This window comes from Nematolebias whitei, chromosome 14 (assembly GCF_014905685.2).
Source record: "Nematolebias whitei isolate Nwh7 chromosome 14, NemWhi1, whole genome shotgun sequence".
NCBI classification, from domain to species: Eukaryota; Metazoa; Chordata; class Actinopteri; order Cyprinodontiformes; family Rivulidae; genus Nematolebias; species Nematolebias whitei.
Genome location: NC_056511.1, coordinates 47,237,610 through 47,257,287, shown reverse-complemented (window position 1 = coordinate 47,257,287; position 19,678 = coordinate 47,237,610). Strand labels below are relative to the sequence as shown.

The window sequence follows — 19,678 nt, the reverse complement described above, 5'->3', positions numbered from 1 at the left end:
TATATATGTATATGTATATATATATATATTTATATGTATATATATGTATATGTATATATATATATATTTATATGTATATATATGTATATGTATATATGTATTTATATGTATATGTATATATGTATATGTATATGTATATGTATATATGTATATGTATATGTATATGTATATATGTATATGTATATGTATATATGTATATGTATATATATATATTTATATGTATATATGTATATATAAATAAAAATTAAACTTTCATATATTTCAGATTCATTGCACACCAACTGAAATATTTCAGGTCTTTGTTTTAATACTGATGATTATGGCATACAGCTCATGAAAACCCAAAATGCTTTCAAAACTTCTTTCAGACTGAGCACATTTCTCGTAAAGATTCTACCATCAGCAAAAATGACGTCACAATTTTTACGTGGGGCTTTAAACCGTCAGCCACATCGTATCCTCTGTATCTCTTTGATAAACAAACGACAATTTATATACGGGCATTTAAATCAACTAGACAAAGCTTAATTTTAGAGCAAAATTAACGTTTTGCGTGTTTATAACTCTCACTGATCACTTCCGGTTAGCGTTGTTGCTAACGCTTCCGCCTCGCTTCTCGCGCGCCCATGCGAAAAAAAACGTCACGTATATAAATTGTTATGTCCGATAAATACACTCACATAATCACGAATTATACTGTAATGTTCTACTGCCTTTTAGTTCACTAAACTGCGTGCACCGAACCGAAAACAGAGCAGCCTGAAGTCCTTAAGGGACACACAGAAATTTGATTTAACAGGGTTTCTGCTTACCTCATGTTAAAAGCCGGCTAGAAACAGTCTGCTCCGACTCAGTCACCTGCCGCTGTGTCACCATTAAACCAATAAGAAACGAGCAGCTACCACTTCTAAAGACGGGAGACCGGGTTTCAGGCACCAACTGTTAAAGATGGGAGCTGGCTGCGGGCCACCGGACCCGGAAACCCCCTCCAGCCCACGTCTTTTCCCCCCAGCTCAATTCTCCCTCAGAAGTGGTAACTCATACTAAACAATAAATCAAGGAAACGTCAATTAAGTTTTATCAATTTTTTTTTAAAAAGGCAGAAAAAGGTTACAATTTACAGCGCTGGACTCTCCGGTCTGTGACGCGTTCACAGACCCGGAAGAGCCCCGATGTCCAGTGTCATTACTCATTTATAGGGTCCTGGACTCCTCCTTCGCAGAAGGGGAGCTCAACCTGTCAGTGTATGAGGGGGCGTGGCTAAGTGTGATCTCAATGGATCTTATGTGGCTCTGATGTGTTAGGAAATACGAGACGGTGCTTCAAAAGCCTTTTTACGTGATGTGGCAAGCAGATTAAACTCTATTCCTTGACTGATATTGAAATCCCAGGGAGACTCTCTTAGAGCTGCTGGCCCAGTTTAACCCAGTCAGAACTGGGTCATAATTTCATTATAATCCCGTCTGAGCAGATCAAAACCATAGGACCAGTCCAAAAATATCTTAACAAGACTGAGCTGAATACAGCACCTCAGACTGAGGAAGTCTTTCGGATGAAAGACGAAATGTTTCTCCATTTTTTGTTGTTGTTTTGCTTTGTTTTTTGAATGTCCAAAGGACCAGGTTTAACTTTTTTAGACTCTGTAAATACAATTATTTTACTATGCGGTCAAAAACCTAAATGATTAAAAACAAAGTTTCCCACTGAAAAGCTGTTAAAAATCTAGCTTCTTAATGGGTATGTTTACATGGACATAAGTAACCGGATCAAATGGCCGGTCGGAATAAAAGTGTGTCATGTAAACACTCTGTTCGGGTTATTTTTGAATCGGGTTATCATTATCGTTGAAGCAAGGTTGTTAAAAAAAACAGAAAAAAATAGCATCATCTTGGACAAGAAATGGAAACATCTGGATCAAAATACAGGAAGGATCTCAGGCTAAAATAATAAAAGACCTGAAGGATCTGGAAAGACTAAAATGAGCTCAGGAGAGGACAGATGATAAATCATTGACATAACTTCACAAACAAGAAATTAACAAAATATAAAATGAACAAATACATTAAAACATGGCAACATACGACGACTTAGAGTTTAAAATATACAATGTTGAAGATGTGATTGATACAAATTTTTTCCCTGCAATAAAAGACTGTGAATATTACAATGAAGAACAGTTTAATGACATCAATATAACAAATGGAGGTCTCTCTATTATTCACTGTAATAGTAGAAGTTTAAATGCAAATATATCCAAAATAACAGATTATTTAAAACAGCTAAACAGAACCTTTACAATAATAGCACTGTCAGAAACGTGGCTCAACGATGAAAACACAACTAATGTTCACATGGAAGGGTATGAATTATATCATGTGAACAGAAGCAACAAAAGAGGTGGTGGAGTGGCTCTATTTGTTAAAAATGAAATAAAATGTAAGTTAATTAATGAAATGTCAATAGTTGTTGATAATATCATGGAAATAATAACAATAGAAATAATAAACAAGAATGATAAAAACATATTGATAAGTTGTGTATATCGATCTCCAGGATCAAATATAGAAATATTCACTGATAAAATCGTACAACTATTGGACAAAAGTTTTAATAAAAGCATTTTTTTGTGTGGAGACTTTAATATTGACCTGGGAAATAAAACAGATTCAAATAACATCAGTACATTTACAAATTCATTGTATAGTTTAAATCTTTATCCGTTAATATCAAAACCAACAAGAATTACAACTCGTAGTGCTACAATAATCGATAATATTTTCACAAATGTAACAAATGGGGATGTGATGGGAGGTATTTTAACGAGTGATTTGAGTGATCATTTACCAGTTTTCATGATTTATAAAAATGATCAAAGCATTACAAAAGAAATTACAATTAAGGAAAAACAATAAACACATCAACAAAAGCAATGGACAAATTAAAATATGATTTACATAAACAAAGCTGGAAAGACGTGTATGTTGATGATGTGAACAGATCATATGATGAGTTTATGAATATTTTGGGAGCTTTGTATGAAAAGAATTGTGTGCAAAATAATTGTACAAAGAGAAATGTTGTTGATCAACCATGGATGACGACATGGATGAACGAGTCTGCTCACAGACTCATGTTCATGTTTGTGCTGATGTTCAATGTTTTATGTTATGAGTGCTTAGTGTATATTTAGTTGATGTTTTTCTTAGTTCATATCTTAGATGTTATTACTGTTTTTCTTATACATTTTATTGTTGGATGTAACTGGGACCCTGTGTACATAATTTCGCTCCACCACATGTACCACATGAGGTGCGAATGACAATAAAGAAACTCTGACTCTGACTGAAAGGGTTGAGAAATGCTTGTAAAAAAAAGAATTATTTGTATACATGTTTCTTGAAATTGAAAACACAAGAGGCTGAAGAGAAATATAAGAAGTATAAAAATAAATTAGTAGCGATTATAAGGAAACACAAGAAGGAATATTATAGTGATTTATTAAATAAAAGTAATGGTGATATGAAAGCTACATGGCGAGTAATAAATAGTGTTCTGAAAAGTTATAAAGCAAAAACAGGTATTTCACAATATTTTTTGAAGGATGACGATGAAATCCATGATGAAAATGAAATTGTAAATGGATTTAATCATCATTTTGTGAACGTTGGATCAAGCCTTGCTGCTAAAATACCAAAAGTAGACAATAATGTGAACCATTCAGTTATAAGTTGTGACAACAGTATTTTTCTTAATGGAACTGACAAAGAAGAAATAATGAATGTTGTAAAAAATCTTACAGATAAGAGATCAAAAGACTGGGTGGACATGGATATGATGTTTGTAAAGGACATAATGAGTTATGTTATCGAGCCGTTTACATATATTTGTAATTTATCCTTTTCAAAAGGAATATTTCCAGACAATATGAAAGTAGCTAAGGTAGTTCCTCTCTTTAAAAATGGTGATAAATGTGTGTTCAATAATTATAGACCAATATCCTTATTACCACAGTTCTCAAAAATTCTAGAAAAACTGTTTGTGACCAGATTAGATAAATTTATTACTAAACAAAACATTCTAAGTAGCAGTCAGTATGGGGTTAGAGCAAAAAACTCTACATCAATGGCTCTCATGGAAATAATAGAACAAATAACTACTGCTGTCGATCAAAAACAGTATTGTGTTAGTATTTTTGTTGATTTAAAAAAAGCATTCGATACTATTGACCACACTATTCTCCTTGAAAAATTAAATAAATATGGTATAAGAGGACCAGCATTACACTGGGTATCTAGCTATTTAAAAGATAGGAAACAGTTTGTACAAATAAATGGTGTAAGATCTGACCTGTGCAATATCACTTGTGGAGTTCCTCAAGGCTCTGTACTTGGACCAAAGTTATTTATTTTATATGTGAAGGACTTAGTGAATGTATCAGGACTCCTCAAATGTGTCCTTTTTGCAGATGACACCACATTTTTTTGTTTGGGTAAAGATGTAAAACGGATGTTGGAATTGATGAAGACAGAATTTGATAAAATACAAACTTGGTTTAAAATTAATAAATTATCATTAAATTTAGACAAAACTAAATACATGATATTTAGTAACAAAAAGAGAACTGTTGATGATCCATTTAAAATTGAGGGTGTTGAGATTTGTAGAGTTAATGAGATGAAATTTTTGGGTGTAATCATTGATGAACAGCTAACATGGAAAAATCACATCAATTCTGTAAGAACAAAAATATCTAAATCTATTGCAGTACTATACAAAGTCAGGGAATTATTAAATGATAAAGCTCTGTACATGTTGTATAACACAATCATTGTTCCACATTTAATCTATTGCATTGATGTTTGGGGGAAAGCATGTAAAACATTTACAAAACCTATTTTTATTTTACAGAAAAGAGCTGTAAGAATTATCACCAGAAAGCATTACAGTCACCCATCAAGCACATTATTTTATCAACTGAACTTATTGAAGTTCCATGATTTGGTAGATTATAGTATTTTATCAGTTATGTATAGGGCTCAAAATAACACATTACCATTAAATATCCAAAGAAATGTTGTTAAAAGACAAAGTTGTTATAATCTTAAGGGGATAGAGATATTTGTCAAAGCAAAATTCAGAACTAGTCTGAAGGGAAGGTCTACCTCAATCCAAGGAGTTGGATTGTGGAATGTTCTAGAGAGTGATGTGAAAAATGTCAAGTCAATGTGAACATTTAAGAAAAAGATCAAAGCTGAATTGTCAAAAAAGTATATATGAAGTAGCTTAGTGTGTGTTTTGTATTAGAATTAGAAAAATTAGAAAGTTATTCATTTTGTTCTGTTACTTGAAGATTATTATGATTGAAATAATTGTTTGAAAAAAGGGGCAGATATAATAAGATTTTTTCTTCTTTCTGCTGCCTTTCATTTTAAATCTTTTGTATCTTTTTATATTGTTATGGAATTGTTTTGTACTTTTTTAAAATGAATAAACTTTATACCATACCATATTTTTTGTGTATTCGGCGCGATTCGATATAATTTGTGATCAGAACGAAACGGGTGGTTTACGCTGATCCGTAACCCGATCGGTGCGCATGTAAACGCTTGATCTGTTCGTTTTTATCTGATGGTGAAAAACTGACCTGACTGCGCATGTGAGACTTTGCCATTTCCGCCTGGCTAACGCTAATAATATTAGCATGTCAGGGAAGTAAAACTGGTCGGTGAGCGACACAACTTTTCTACTAGAAACTCTGAAAGAGCTCAGAATGATTTATATCACCTGCAGCTCAGTCAGGGAGTGCAGTAACGTCTCCACCATCATTAAAACCTGTCGCGGTCCATTTTGGGTGCCCAGGTTTGTTTACGTTCACCCGGAAGTAGAACTTCTTCTTCGGTGGTTTTTTTAAGGAGAGTTTACCACTCTGTGCATGTCAGTACTGCTGTTCAGAACAAAGCCCGCTGCAGGTAAACGCTCATCATGAACAGATTGTGCCCATGTAAACAATACATTAGAATTATTCAAACAGAACACATTTCAATCCGGTCACAGAATTCTGCGCATGTAAACATAGCTAATTCTTTGCACTTAGTCTAGGACTTCAAATCATAAAAATCTCAATATGTCACAAGTGCATCTATTTATTCGCAAAACTGTGTAGTGTTCCTTTGATTACGTTTTTCCTTGATTCTCATTATTTAATTTTTAGTCATTTGTTTCTGTCTTTTTAATTTCAAGTCTCTGTTCCATTTACTGGAGTTCCAGAGACTGGTTCTGAACTACTCACCGCCTTCCCGAGTCCTTGACCTGCCTCGTAACCAGAAGGTAAGAAGACAACTAAATTTGAAGCTGAATTTACTACATGAGTGTCTTGTCTTAAGCCCTATTCGCACGGGATTAGTTTTACTTAAGGACCAGTGTAATCTCCCTAACTTCTGCTTTTTATGTGGCACATTTGCACGGGATAACCAAAGTCTGAGATTTAGCTGAAATTTACAGACATCTTGTGGATATGATGTTAACGCACTGCATTGTCACAACCGGGCCTGTCCATATAATGTATTTAATGTACAGTCTCGGACTGTCTCAGGCTTTGATGTGGTTTTACGAATCAGCACAAAGAAAACTAAAGAATGCACAATATAAAATAGTGTTAATCTACTTATTGAGGAGGAGGCAGGTCCGACCGGACAGTTTAAGAGGTTAAAGAAAAACCCCGTTAAGCTCAGATGGACAGCTGTCACCGGCCGTGCGCGTGAGCGGCCGGTGACAGCTGATCCACCAGTTGAAATGGATTTGCGACCTGTCCAGGGTGTCCCCCACCTCTTGTACAGTGATGGCTGGACATGGGCACCAGCGACTCCAGCTATCCGAAAAGGAAGAAGCGGGTAAAAATAATGGATGGATTGGTCAGTTGCAAGCGCCCGTCTCCGCACCTCCCGTCATCTGCGATGAAGGAAGTAGCAGCTCATAAAAGCCAAAGTGAAAAAGAAAAATACGGAATTTAACGACCGGCCCGTTTAAAGAGGTAAAAAAAAAAAAAGTCACATTAAGCTCAGATGGACAGATGTCACCGGCTGTGTGCGAGCGGCCGTGCGTACAGCAAATCTCTGTGATTATTACAAATGGCATGTGGTCCATAGGTAAAACTAATTCCGTGCGAATAGGGCTTTATACACGTTTGTAACATCTAACAGAGAAAGCTTTGAATTATGTCACTTTTGCACTGCTCCTACTCAGCCCCAACTCTGCTCAGCCCTGTTCAGCTCTGCTCAGATCAGCCTGATTTGCATTGCGCTTCAGGACCGGTTCTGGAGGCGTGTCCAGAATCCAAAATCCTGCTAATGAACTTTAATGAACTTTAGTTCACCATTAAGAGTGAGAGTTCTGCGATGAGTTAAACTCAAAGCAGTCTGCTCCTCAGATAAATAATGTTAAATTATTATTTTAAAATATGAATATTTCTATTCAGTGCCCTGAGAAGACTTGTGTTGGGACATGGCGCTATATAAACTGAATTAAATCTGATGAACCAGATCCTACAAAAACATTTATATTTAAAATTCCATATTTTCTTCATCATTTGATGTATTTGCTCTCATTTTTTATATGTGGTTTTGTTTCTTGTATACAGATTTTATTGTAGTGATTTAAGTGATGATCAGTGATCAGTGTTATTTCTCACCTTACTGACTTTGTCTATAAAATAAGACAGAAAACGTTGGCAATCCTCATTTGAAGAGAGAGGAACAATCAAACAGTGATTTAAAGTGTAATGCTTGTTTAGTGATTTGTACATCTGTGGGTTAGAATAAAGTTGAACCAAAGACTGTATCTCTTCTTTAAACATGTCTAATGGAAATATTCCTGAGAGATCCAATAGTTTTGTCTTTTTATGATTTTTCAGCTAAGTTAACTTTAATTAACAGATTATTTAATAAAGTCAAAGTGAAAACAGGATTTCATGATATTTTTATTCTTCACTGATAAAAAAAAATGTTTTTTATACATAAAATGTAAAAAAAAAAACATGTCCACCCTCCGTCCCAGATTCCCTGTACTCCCGCCTGCCAGGGCTTGAAATCCGGCCTTTGTGAGCACGCGAGGCCGGGACTCGGCGTATGGCCTTGCGTGTTTCAATGGGTCGGCAGTTCGTATAATCCTCCGCTGTGACTCCGCTCACTCGAATTATGTCGTCGGTCACCAAACACAAAACACGCCTGGACTTAAACATTAAACACATTAAACACACATTAAACACAAAATCTTAAAAATACATCCAGCCGCTGCTTCGCATTCCGAGAAATTGCAAATGGAGGATCGGTGAAAAGTTTCTGCGATCCAGTGACTCCTCCCCCTGACCAATCAGTGTCCTGCATTCACGTTTCAGTCCCGACTCAGCTCGCATGGTCCCACCAGAGAAGCAGGAACAAAACAAGGTTCCGAATCAGCCTCGAATCAGCTAAAAAGTATTGTGGAATAGCGATTTTTTTCGTGGAGGGATGAGTAGAGCCAGGGGCTTAGTACGAGCAGTGCAAAAGCCCCATTAGAGACCAATATTCCACCAATATTCAGAGGCTGTGTTTTAGGTTTACTGGTTATGGGATATAAACATCTACACACACCTTTTAAAATGGCAGGTTTTTGCGATGTTAAAAATAATTGAACCATAACACATAAGGTTACAAAGTGGCTGAAAATTCCCAGTAACTTTCCAGAAATTTTCTATGGGAAGTTAAGCTTGGTAATTTTGGACATCTTCTTGATTGGAAACCTTCCATGGGAGTTGTGGGAATTATCTAGACCGAACATGTTGCTGAAACTCGCTTTCCAACACTGACAGTTTTGGGTGGAGCATGTGGGCGGTGTGGCGTGGCGAAGTAAAATGCAACACCGTCGCAATACGTTTGCTTCTAAATTCCACAGATTTGAGCCGAGGTGCACCAAAATCAGTGTGATCGATCATTATCCATCCCTTGAACAGGAATCCATGATATTCATTCAACCTTTATTTAATCAGATAAATCACATTGAGCCTCAAAGACTCATTTACAAGTGAGACCTGTTTGGACAAATAGCCTCTATAGTGCCCCCTACATTATTCTTACATTTATATCTCGGCCATACATTATCCAATCTGCACCAGATTTTTTGTGCTTGATCAGTGAGCACTTCTAGACACATTTTAATTGTTGTTCAACTTTTGACTCAAGTGCGCCCCCTACATATTCCAAAAGTTATATCTCAGTGACAAATCATCTGATATGCGCCAGATTTTTTGTGCATGATGTGTGAGCATTTGTAGACACATTCTAGACACATTTGCGGTTTTGTTTAACATTTGACTCGAGTGCGCCCCCTACGTTATTCCGATAGTTATATCTCAGTGATACATCATCCGATCTGAACTGAATTTTTTGTGCTTCATCAGTGAGCACCTACAGACACATTGGTATTAAGGCCCACCCACTCAGAGAATAAACTGTCAATTATTGGGTGACTCTTCCAGCTTTGACCTGTGTAAGTTATGAAACTGAAACTGTAACTGTTGATTACCACACGACATGTGGAAAAGCATATACGAAGTGCTCGTCAAACATTCGCAACAAAACAGGGAGTCACAATAACTCCTGTCTGGAAGGTTGGATTTCACGTATACTTGTAAGACCTGGAGCTGGACTAGTACTGAAATGGATGGAAGGCGATGTCAAACATTTAGGAAATGCGCCTCGTGGTGAACGTGTGCGGGATTGGCATGAGAACGTTCGCGATGGTGACTGGGTGGAGGGGCTGAAGCTCCTGCGATCGCGGCATGGCCGGAGCGGTGCTTTGCTGGGAGGGCCTTAAATGGCATTCACAAACGCATTTTCGCAGGAAATGCAAATTCTCTAGTTGTTTTTAAAATCTTAAAAATAGGTCTAGTCGCTCCTCGAGTTTGAACACCGGTAATTGCAAATGGTGGATCGAATGTTGTGAAAATTTTCAAACAGCCAGTGGCTCCACCCCATGACCAATAAGTGACCGACAGTGTTCTGACAAGGGTGCACAGATAAATTGGCCCCGATATCCTTAATTTTGGGAAATTGGAAATCAGCCTATACTTGATTGCCCTGTCTGTTTGCATTCACACTGTACTCGAACTGCGCTGGAGTTCTCTTCTACCGGACCGAGACCTAAGTTTTAGCCCGGGCCAGAGATGGCCTTTTTGTTCCGTGACAGAGTTCGATGGCGTGTTCACACCTCCCCAAATGAACCGGACTTTCTAGGAAAATGAGCTAGAGTTCGATTAAAGCGGACTAAACAGGGCTGGTGTGAATACACCCTGAGGAACCGATTTTACAGATTTTTTTTTAGTTTTAACAACAATTGTCTGAGTTTCATTTATATTTCAGAGCACTAACTCATGGGCAGTTAAAACACATTTGTATTGTTTCTAGGATATTGTTCAAGGGTATGTTTTTCAATAAAATAATATTGGAAAATTGAAGGTGCATTGTGACCTTATAACACCTGGCAGTGTCTTTTATAAAACAAAATCGGTATCAACCAAAATTGGAATCGGCAGGTCAGACTTTTTACAAAACGGCGATCGGCCAGAAAACTGCAATCGGTGCACCCCTACTTCTGACGTCACGTTTTGGTACCTGCTCAGCCTGGCTGGTGCCACAGAGAAAAAGTGTTCTTAAAAAAAGTTTAAATATTTAAACATTCTATTTGAGTTTGGCAGTGTTTCCCCTACCATTATCCAAGGAGGGCACTCTGCCCTGTCAACAGAACGTCCCCAGAACCCTAACGCCTGAGCACCCGGCCTACCGCACTGCCCCTCCCCCTCCCATCGGCAAGTAACAGCACTGCCATAGCTCTAAGCAAGTGATGCGCAATACAGACATCCTACCTAAAAAGCTACATAGATAGCCCTCCATTTCCCTTACTTTGAGCCATCTCCGCCCCCCGCGCAAAACTTGAAAACTGTTGGTCTTGTTTGTTACTAGAAATGTTTAATTATATAAAATGTTTACTTCAAAATAGGATCTGTTTCACTACATGTTTATTCCTTACCTGAAACATGTTAATACATCAAATATTTATTACAAATGTGATCAATTTCATCATGTTTACATGTTCCCTGAAGTGATGAATCAAATGTTTCATGAATGTTTACCACATGAATTTTTATTAAATGAGAAAAAACAATCACTTATGTTATTATTCAACTGTAAATATATTTCAAACAATGAATGCAGCAAATATATTTTTTTTTCTCCAATCTACATTTGACATATATCAGGAGCAGCATGTGCAGGTTTCATTAGCATCAGATTTACAACCACACTAGAACAAATGTTCACTAAACTACAGCACACACACAATCTGAAGAAGAGTCTCCTCTTCACCCTCACATGTAAGCACCACTATAGTTAACTGGTATATTTAACTGGTATATTTACATGTAAGCACCAGTATAGTTAACTGGTATATTTACATGTAAGCACCAGTATAGTGAACTGGTATATTTCTGTGTAACATTGTGCATTTGTTTCTCATGCACTCTTTCCACATGAATTCTAAGGTGTGCTCGTGTGTGTTCAACATCCTTAGCATCAAGTTCACATCTCCATTTAGTGAATGATGGGATTTGAACCTCAGCACATCATTCATTTATACTTTTGTTGGATGTAACTGGGACCCTGTGTACACAGTTTTGTTCCACCTCATGTACAACATGTGATGTGAATGCCAATAAAGAACCTTGACCTTGACTCCCACACTGTCTTTAATATCAAAGCCTCTGTGAGCTAACGCAACGTCCCCAGGTAATAATCTGGAGAGAAGGCCACAGCTTCTGTTATGAGCTTGTCTCATGCACATCCATCCCTTGGAAAGAAAAGAAAGACACAGGTATTAGACAGTTTGATGTGACACCTTAAAATGATGGCAAAGATGCTGAACAGATGCATTAGTGTTAGTGGAACCATTGAAATTGTGAGGTTTTTTATGCTGGCAGAAAATGCCCAACAGTGTTAAACAATGACAACAAGATGGCAAAGCAATGAAGTCCTGTATAATATTTAATAATACAAAAATTATTTGTCCAACTGTTTTTTATTCAGCTTTGACCTGAGCTTCCTGTTCTCCTGTAACAGATGGTTTATTTCTGCTCTTCTTTGTTCACACATTGTATTTGTACCTTTTTGCTGCTGGTTCATGTTCCTCCTTTCCATCATCTGCAGCCTCACTGAGCTCCTCTCCTGGAGTTTCATCCACTTCATCTGAAGGTTTGTCTTGAAGAGGACATATCAGAACACACGCCACTTTTACTGTAGTAATACTGATAACACTAGAAACTTTAAACAGTTTATTGCACAATAACACAGATGTCCACTCTGTCTAAACTCAGACTAAGTTACATGCAAAATATAAACCTGACCTAAACCAGGTTGACCTACTTCTATGAACATGAACTAAACATGATACACTCGGACAAAATCATGGCACAAATTTATGGCACAACACCAACAAACTGAATTTAGACACTCACCAGAATGTCTGGAACAAACTAGCAGGTCTTTTGGTAGCTGAAAAAAGTTATCAGGACGTCTCACCGTCTCCTTTTTGTTGCATCCTACACATGAGCTCCCTCACGTTGTTTCCTGGTGGAGAATCGTTGGTTACGTACTGTAACCCCAGATTCTATGAGTATAGGCGTAGCCCTTTAAGAGCTGTCGCTTTGTGGGTTTATCCCGTCATGTGAAGCATTGCACTGAAAAATTGAGTCCACGCCCACCTGCTGTGTGGGCCCCACCCGGTACGTATAAATTACGTTAAGAGCGGGTAATCAGCTCCCGTATAGCTTTTTCTTCAGCCATTTAGGAGCCAATGAGCCCCGACGCTTAAAGGGCTACGCCTATACTCATAGAATCTGGGGTTACAGTACGTAACCAACGTTCTGTTTCGTATAGGCTTCGCCCTTTAAGAGCTGTCGCTTAGTGGGTTAAGGGCGAAGCAGATGTGGTCCTCGCCTCACTGGGTCCATTCGAACACCATACGAAGCGGCAGCTTGCTCAAAAAATGTCTGTGTGAATATGAACAGATTAATAATAACAAGTTAGCTGATTATTAATCAAATGAACTGATTGGTAACAATAGTCATGAACTGATTAATGACAATAGAACCAAAATAACAGTCACAACTTGTGGCTGATGACAACATCTCACACTGTAATGCTTGCAGTCAGATTTGAGTTTAAACAGGGTTTCCTGAAACAACAATATTCATTCTGTTAAAACATTAAGGACAGAATGTGTCATGGAACGAGCCGTCACATCACGTAGATAGAAGCGATTAAATGAGCAGGGTGTTGACCACTCAGCCGCAGTGCAAATATCTTGCATTGTTATACCATTATGCAAAGCAGTCAAATGCGATACCTCTGGTCGAGTGCACCCTGAGGTTGTCAGGAGGCTCTAAATCTGATGCTCTGTAGGCTTCATAAATGGCCTCACACAGCCAGTGTGACAGGCGCTGGGTGGATAACGGGTGACCTGCAGATGCGTCTCTGTAATGCACAAACAAATGTTGAGTTTGACGCATTGCAGCTGTGCGCGCTATGTAACACGTCAACGCCCGCACAGGACAGAGCAGATGGAAAGATGTTTCTTCTTCTGATTTGTGGGGGGAAGGGGAAAAACCCCTCCAACAATATCACTCTTGATTTAAAAGAGCTCGTGATGTTTTAGGCATAAAAGCTGGATTCAGTCTTAGATCAGCTGAGCTGCCATCAGCCTGAATTCTAAGACATGACGGAGCTACAGAAAGGGCAGCTAAATCACTCACCCTCTTAGCGGATGTTAAAGCCAGCAGCAGGGCTGTTTTAAGAGACAAGAATTTAATTGGAACCTGATTCTGTGGCTCAAATGGAGCTTGATCAGGGCCCGCAGGACCAGCGTTAAATCCCACTGTGGAGCAAGTGGGCGTGAAACAGGCCTGCGTCTCTGTACACCTTTTAAAAAACGCTTCATCAGCGGATGATTAAAAGCTGTTATGTCTCCGAACCCTTCGTGACAGGAAGAGATGGCTACAGCGTACATTTTAATCGTGCTGAACGCCAAATTTCTGTCCATCAGCTGCTGCAGAAAGGACAGCATGCTGCCTAGCAGACATGAGATGGCCTCTACACCTTTCTCTGTACACCAGCGCTGAAAAATTGTCCACTTTGATGTGTACAGCGCTGTGGTGGATGCAGCACGTGAATCCTGGATTGTGCGCACTACATCTTGCGGGAGATCCATCCTCTCCAAGCGGATCTGCTCAGCGGCCAGACCCACAGGTGCTGGCCTATTTCTGGGTAATTCCTGATCGCTCCTCCCTCCTGGAGGAGAGCGTCCTCCCTCCACGGCAGTTTCCATGGGCGCCCCGATAACAGGCGTCGTAGAACCGGGAACCATGGTGCGTTCACGCGCTCGGGAGCCACCAGGAGAGCTGTCAATCCCTCCTCCTGATCTCTGTTCAGAAACCGTAATATCAGAGGAGGTGGGGGGAAGGCGTAAAGAAGCGTTTTGGGCCAGGGGCTGTGAGCAAACACGTCCACCCCCAGCGGTGGTTCGTCTTGCGGGCTCAGTGAAAACCATAGTTGACAATAAGCATTTTCTCATGTTGCAAACAGGTCCACAGCTGCTTGCCAAATTTCTGCCACGTCTGGGCCATCAGATCGAGGTGGAGGGTCCACTCCCCGTGATGCGGACCGCCCCTGGACATCACATCTGCTCCTTGTTCCGAACACCGGGGATGTACACTACTCTAATGGAAAGCAGATTTGGTGTGCCCAACACAGTAGTTTTCTCGCAATGTGTAACATTTGGGCTGAGCGCACACACCCCTGTCGGTTAAATAAGCAGCAGTAACCTTGTTGTCTGTGTGAATCAAAACGTGTTGATTCTGCAGCACAGGAGCAAAGTGTTGAATCACATTCAGAACCGTGCGATGTTCCAGAACCTTTATATGAGCTGTTGGGAGAGAGGCCACAGCGCCCCTACAGCTCGAGGTAGGCATGTCACCCCCCAACCTGACAACGACGCGTTTGTGAAGACTGACACGTGTGACGTAGGTCTGCTGACGGGACTCCCTCCGACAGAACCAGGGGGTTTCCCAGTGTCAGAGATCTGTTCTTATGGAGGAAGGAACAGTGATCGTCCGTCTCTTTTGCTTCACCGGATCCACACGCAGATGAGCAAACTATTTCTGGAGGCGTCTCGTGTAGTAAACCCAGCGGGACCACTGTGTGAGCTGACGACATAGTTCCTAACAGCTTCATGACAGAAAATAGCTGTTACTACTCTGCCCGGTCTTACGTGGCGGAGCTGGACTCTTAGAGTGTCGATTCTTGTCTGTGATAAATGAATAAACGAGCCCTCATGGTGATCGAGTTTAGTCCCACTCCCAGATAACAATTATCTGGGCCGGGAGAATCAAGCTTTTTTCCAATTTATGGCGAAGCCCAGAATTAGCAGGTGTGACGTCAACACCTGAGCCTGTGCCGCTGCTTCCCGTTGTCAACATGTGAAGCGGTCTGCCCATGATTGCCTTGTTGAAAACTGACAGGTCCAAAATTGGTCTCGTTCCTCCGGTCCGTTTTGGAACCAGGAAGTAACGTGAGTAAAAAAAACTATGTTTTCCTCTCCTTCGGGAACCCCTGGACTTCTGCATTTAGAGATGAGACCTGGTCTGGTGATGACCGGACCGTCTCTAAAACTCCTCTGAACGGAGGGTGTCGGGCTGCAAGTTGTAGTGTGTAACCCCTGCTATCAGCTTGGCCGTCCATCTGTCTGGCGAGCAAGCTCGCAGCAACTCCGCTTACTTAATTTACTTAATTTCCCTCTGGGATTAATAAAGTATTTTTGAATTTGAATTTGAATTAACGTTCGTGGAATGGGCACGCGTTTAGGTGGTGCGTCATGTTTTTACGGACATCAGCCAGTCTACCACCCCAATTGTCGTCATGTGCCGCGGAAGTGTGTTCCGTGTGATCCAAGGCGAGGCTTCCTCAAAAGGGCTCTGAGTGCCCCTCTGTGCCGCGCTTGGGCTGCGGGTTCACACCCATGTCTATGTGGACCGGTGTGTGTTGAGGAGAGGCGTGTGAAAACTGTTGGCGCCACGGGAGCATGCGTTTGACACCACTGCGGTGAGATGCGTGCCGCTTCCGTGCGCGCCTTCCATCAATGCTGCGTCGTTTGAATGAAGGCTGCAGGCGCCGTGGAATCACGCATTTGCTTCGGTGAGGCACATGCCACTCTTGCCGAGAGCGAGGTTTCTCACTGGGCCCGTTCTGCAGTCTCACATTTATGCTGATGCGAGCGGGTGAGCGCTGAGAGGTGGTGCGTGCGCCTTCATCAACGCCGCGTCGTTTGAATGAAGGCTGCAAGCACCGCGGAAGCATGCGTTTGCTTCGGTGAGACGCGTGCCGCTCCTGCTGAGAGCGAGGTTTCTCACTGGACCCGTTCTGCGGTCTCACATTTATGCTGATGCGAGCTGGTGAGCACTGGGGAGTGGTGTGCGCGCCTTCATCAACGCAGCGCCGTTTGAGTGAAGGCTGCTCGCGTCGCAGGAGTGCGTTTGACACCTCTTCGATGAGAAGTGTGCAGCTCGGGCTGAAAATGAGTTATTCCACTGAACTCGTTCTGCAAATCATATTCGCTTTGACTGTTGTGTCAAGCGAGCGTTTCGTCCTTATTTGGAGCAACGGTGATTCTGAGAAACCTTTTTTAAAGGCCACCAGCTCGTTTTGTGTGGAGGATGTGTGAAGGAGCCGCTGTGAGGTCATCCGAGCTGACAGACTGGCTAAAAACAGACACTTTCATCATTAAATGATGTTTTATTCCAAAAACTTGTCATCTTTACACACATCCTCCGCAAACCGTCATTTTGAATCATCTCCCCCGTGAGCTCTGCGGTTTGTTGTCCTAGGGTGCCGCCTGTTGGCGATCTCAGGGAAACGCTGAACCTCCGGTTGCCAGGATGAGAAAAGGCTGATGTCTGACGGGCGGGGCTGGCATAGCGGAGCGGGGAGACACTGCTGCAGCCGTGGAATGTCTTGAAAATGGTCCCAAACAGTGCGCCCGTCGTTGATGTGGGCCCTCCAATGAAAAAAACTTTCTGCAGCTCCTTCGAGAGGGAGGTGGAGTGACGGGCCAGGTGGACCTCTGGAAAACCTCGTCCTCCGGCTGCGATGCAAGACTGGCAGACAACAGAAGTGGCGCACAGGTTGATGATGACGTCAGCTGCCTTGCAGAGGGAGTGCTACGTCTCCTCCAGCCTCTTGAACGTTGTACGCCAGCAGCGTAACTTATTGTTCGCTGCGGCCGCCTGGAACGCAAACTGGTGAGCTCAGTTAGAGAGCGACGTCATCGTCTGGTCGTGCTTACCCAGAGGCGCAGGACGCTGGTCCAACCTGGACATCTTTGCTCCGAAAGCCTCCACCAGGCTCGGCTCCAGGGGGGCACCGAGGGAATTTCCGCTCGGTGAAGCTCCTCCACTCTGGTGATGGGGGCGAATGTGGGAACTGGCGCCCTTATTCTACCAGGACCGGCTGCGGCCTCATCCCAGTAGGACGTCACTACTGGGAAACGAGGCCAGATGGGATCAGGACAGTGAGCCGGAATGGAGCCCAGAAACCTTCCCGCTAGATCATCCTATCTGGGCAGGGGAAGGAGAGGGACGGAAAAAGTCCCTTCATGTCAGCTGCCTCCTGGATTATGCCGTGCAGCTCCAGAGGAGGGCACCGACGGCTGGGAGCGGTGTGGTCGCCGATGCAAAAAAAGGTCATGGGGTGGTGAGCATTCGCTCAGCCCCCCTCTTTCCGACACTACGCTCTCCAGGAGGGAGTGAGCAGCGGGGTTCTGCTGTTAAATCTATTTCAGTCTTCAATATCACGCAAGGAAGATTATGAATATTTAAATATTTTTAAATATTACACGTGTCACGGTACAGATCACTATTATTTCTATATTCCTCAGAATTTCAGGTCATACCTGCAAACTCAGAAGAGATGAAAAAGGTGACAAACCTAGACCCCCCCCCCCCCCCCAAAAAAAAAAAAAAAAAAAAAAGATTTTGTGATTTTTTTTTTTTAAACGTGTAAATTAAGCATTCTGGTACATCCCAAGAAGAAAAGTAAAAGTTATTTACTAACATATCCTAATTTAATTAGGACATAAATAGGAATGATGGTGTCGACCAAAAATAAACAAACAACAACAGAAGCAAGATAAACACAGTATAGCATTTTGTAACAGTAAAAACTCATTTCTTAAATGTCTGGCCTGGACAAGACTTTTAAGGGCCTGTTCCCACTGCTTGGCCATGGGCCTCTTTTGTGTCCATTCATTAGCATCAGAAGCATTTGTAATGTGGGGGGACACACTGGGTGTGGGGGTGTCTGGTGTCCTCTTCCAGAAAATTTTGAAGCAAGTAGATGCCATTTCCTGCATTCTGGTGTATTTTAACGGGTTGTTAAATATTTGTTTACTTTCATAAACACTTGATTCAATAATTACTTTAGAGACATCAACAAAATAAAGTCAGGTCCTCTGGACGGATTAAAAATATCGCTGAAATTATTGAGCATGCATCAGGATCTTTTAGAGACACCTCGTTCAACTAGTCCATATCTGCATCATCCTGTTTATAAACGCACTCCTTTGGCCAAGATGATGAAATTAATGTGACATAATATATCACAGTAACTTTAGAGGTGGCTGTGGCTGAGTGGTTAGAGCAGTTGTCCTCCAATGCAAGAGATGGGGGTTCGAATCCACCAGCAGTCACATGTCGAAGTGTCCCTGGGCAAGACACTAAACCCCTCATAGCCTCTGATGTGTGTCCCATCAGTGTATGAATATGATCTAAAAGCACTGATTAGTCTCTTTAGAATGATTTGTTCAATTATCTTTGTAGAGATCTAGTAGAGTTCTGTATGAATGGGTACATGAGGCACAGATTGTAGTTTAAAGCATTACAACATGCCGTTGTGATAAGCAATGGTGACACTCAACTGCATGTTTAAATATTAACTTTAACCAATGAACAGTGACATTTTTAATAACCACCAGCAGTGAATTTAGGGGCTTTTTACTGTTTTCTGATTTAGTGATAGACTCATACAAAATAACCTGGCGTCATGCAGTCTTCACAACACAAACTACACTGTGCCAAGCAAGAGACAAAAAACAAAACAAAATCATTTGTCAATTTTGTCAACCTGCATGTAATTATTAAAACTAAATAATGCACAAGTTCCTTTGCCGCCACAATTTCTACACTTCATAACTTTTATTCTCCTTCACAATCTACTTGGAATAACATCCATCTCTCTTCTCATGTTGTATTTCTGTCCACTTCCCCATCACTGATTTTAACTATTGTACTTTCCAGAAAACTTGTTACTTGGCTTCTTTCTCCTCAACATGATATTTTTCCATCAAGGTGTTTTCTACAATTCCATTAGCTGGACATTTCAAATTTTAAGGCAAGATCTCGCCGCGCACAATACATACGTGCTACGTGTGCTGTTTCTCACACAATTCCTAACACCCACACACACACACACGCCCGCCGGTCAACAGCTGACATCACTTACGTAGCTGTAAGCTAACGTACAACATGGAGGTATCACCCCCTCCT

At 41.0% G+C, this 19,678-nt stretch overlaps 1 protein-coding gene across 1 annotated transcript in view; it reads left to right on the top strand.

Moving 5' to 3' along the window:
- Positions 1-19,678, top strand: part of usp25 (ubiquitin specific peptidase 25) — a gene marked incomplete in the record, with an annotated part of 317,087 nt that overhangs the window by 126,271 nt on the left and 171,138 nt on the right. Inside the window, 1 exon segment of the mRNA XM_037688164.1 lies at positions 6,241-6,327. Coding sequence (XP_037544092.1) covers positions 6,241-6,327 — 87 coding nt within the window.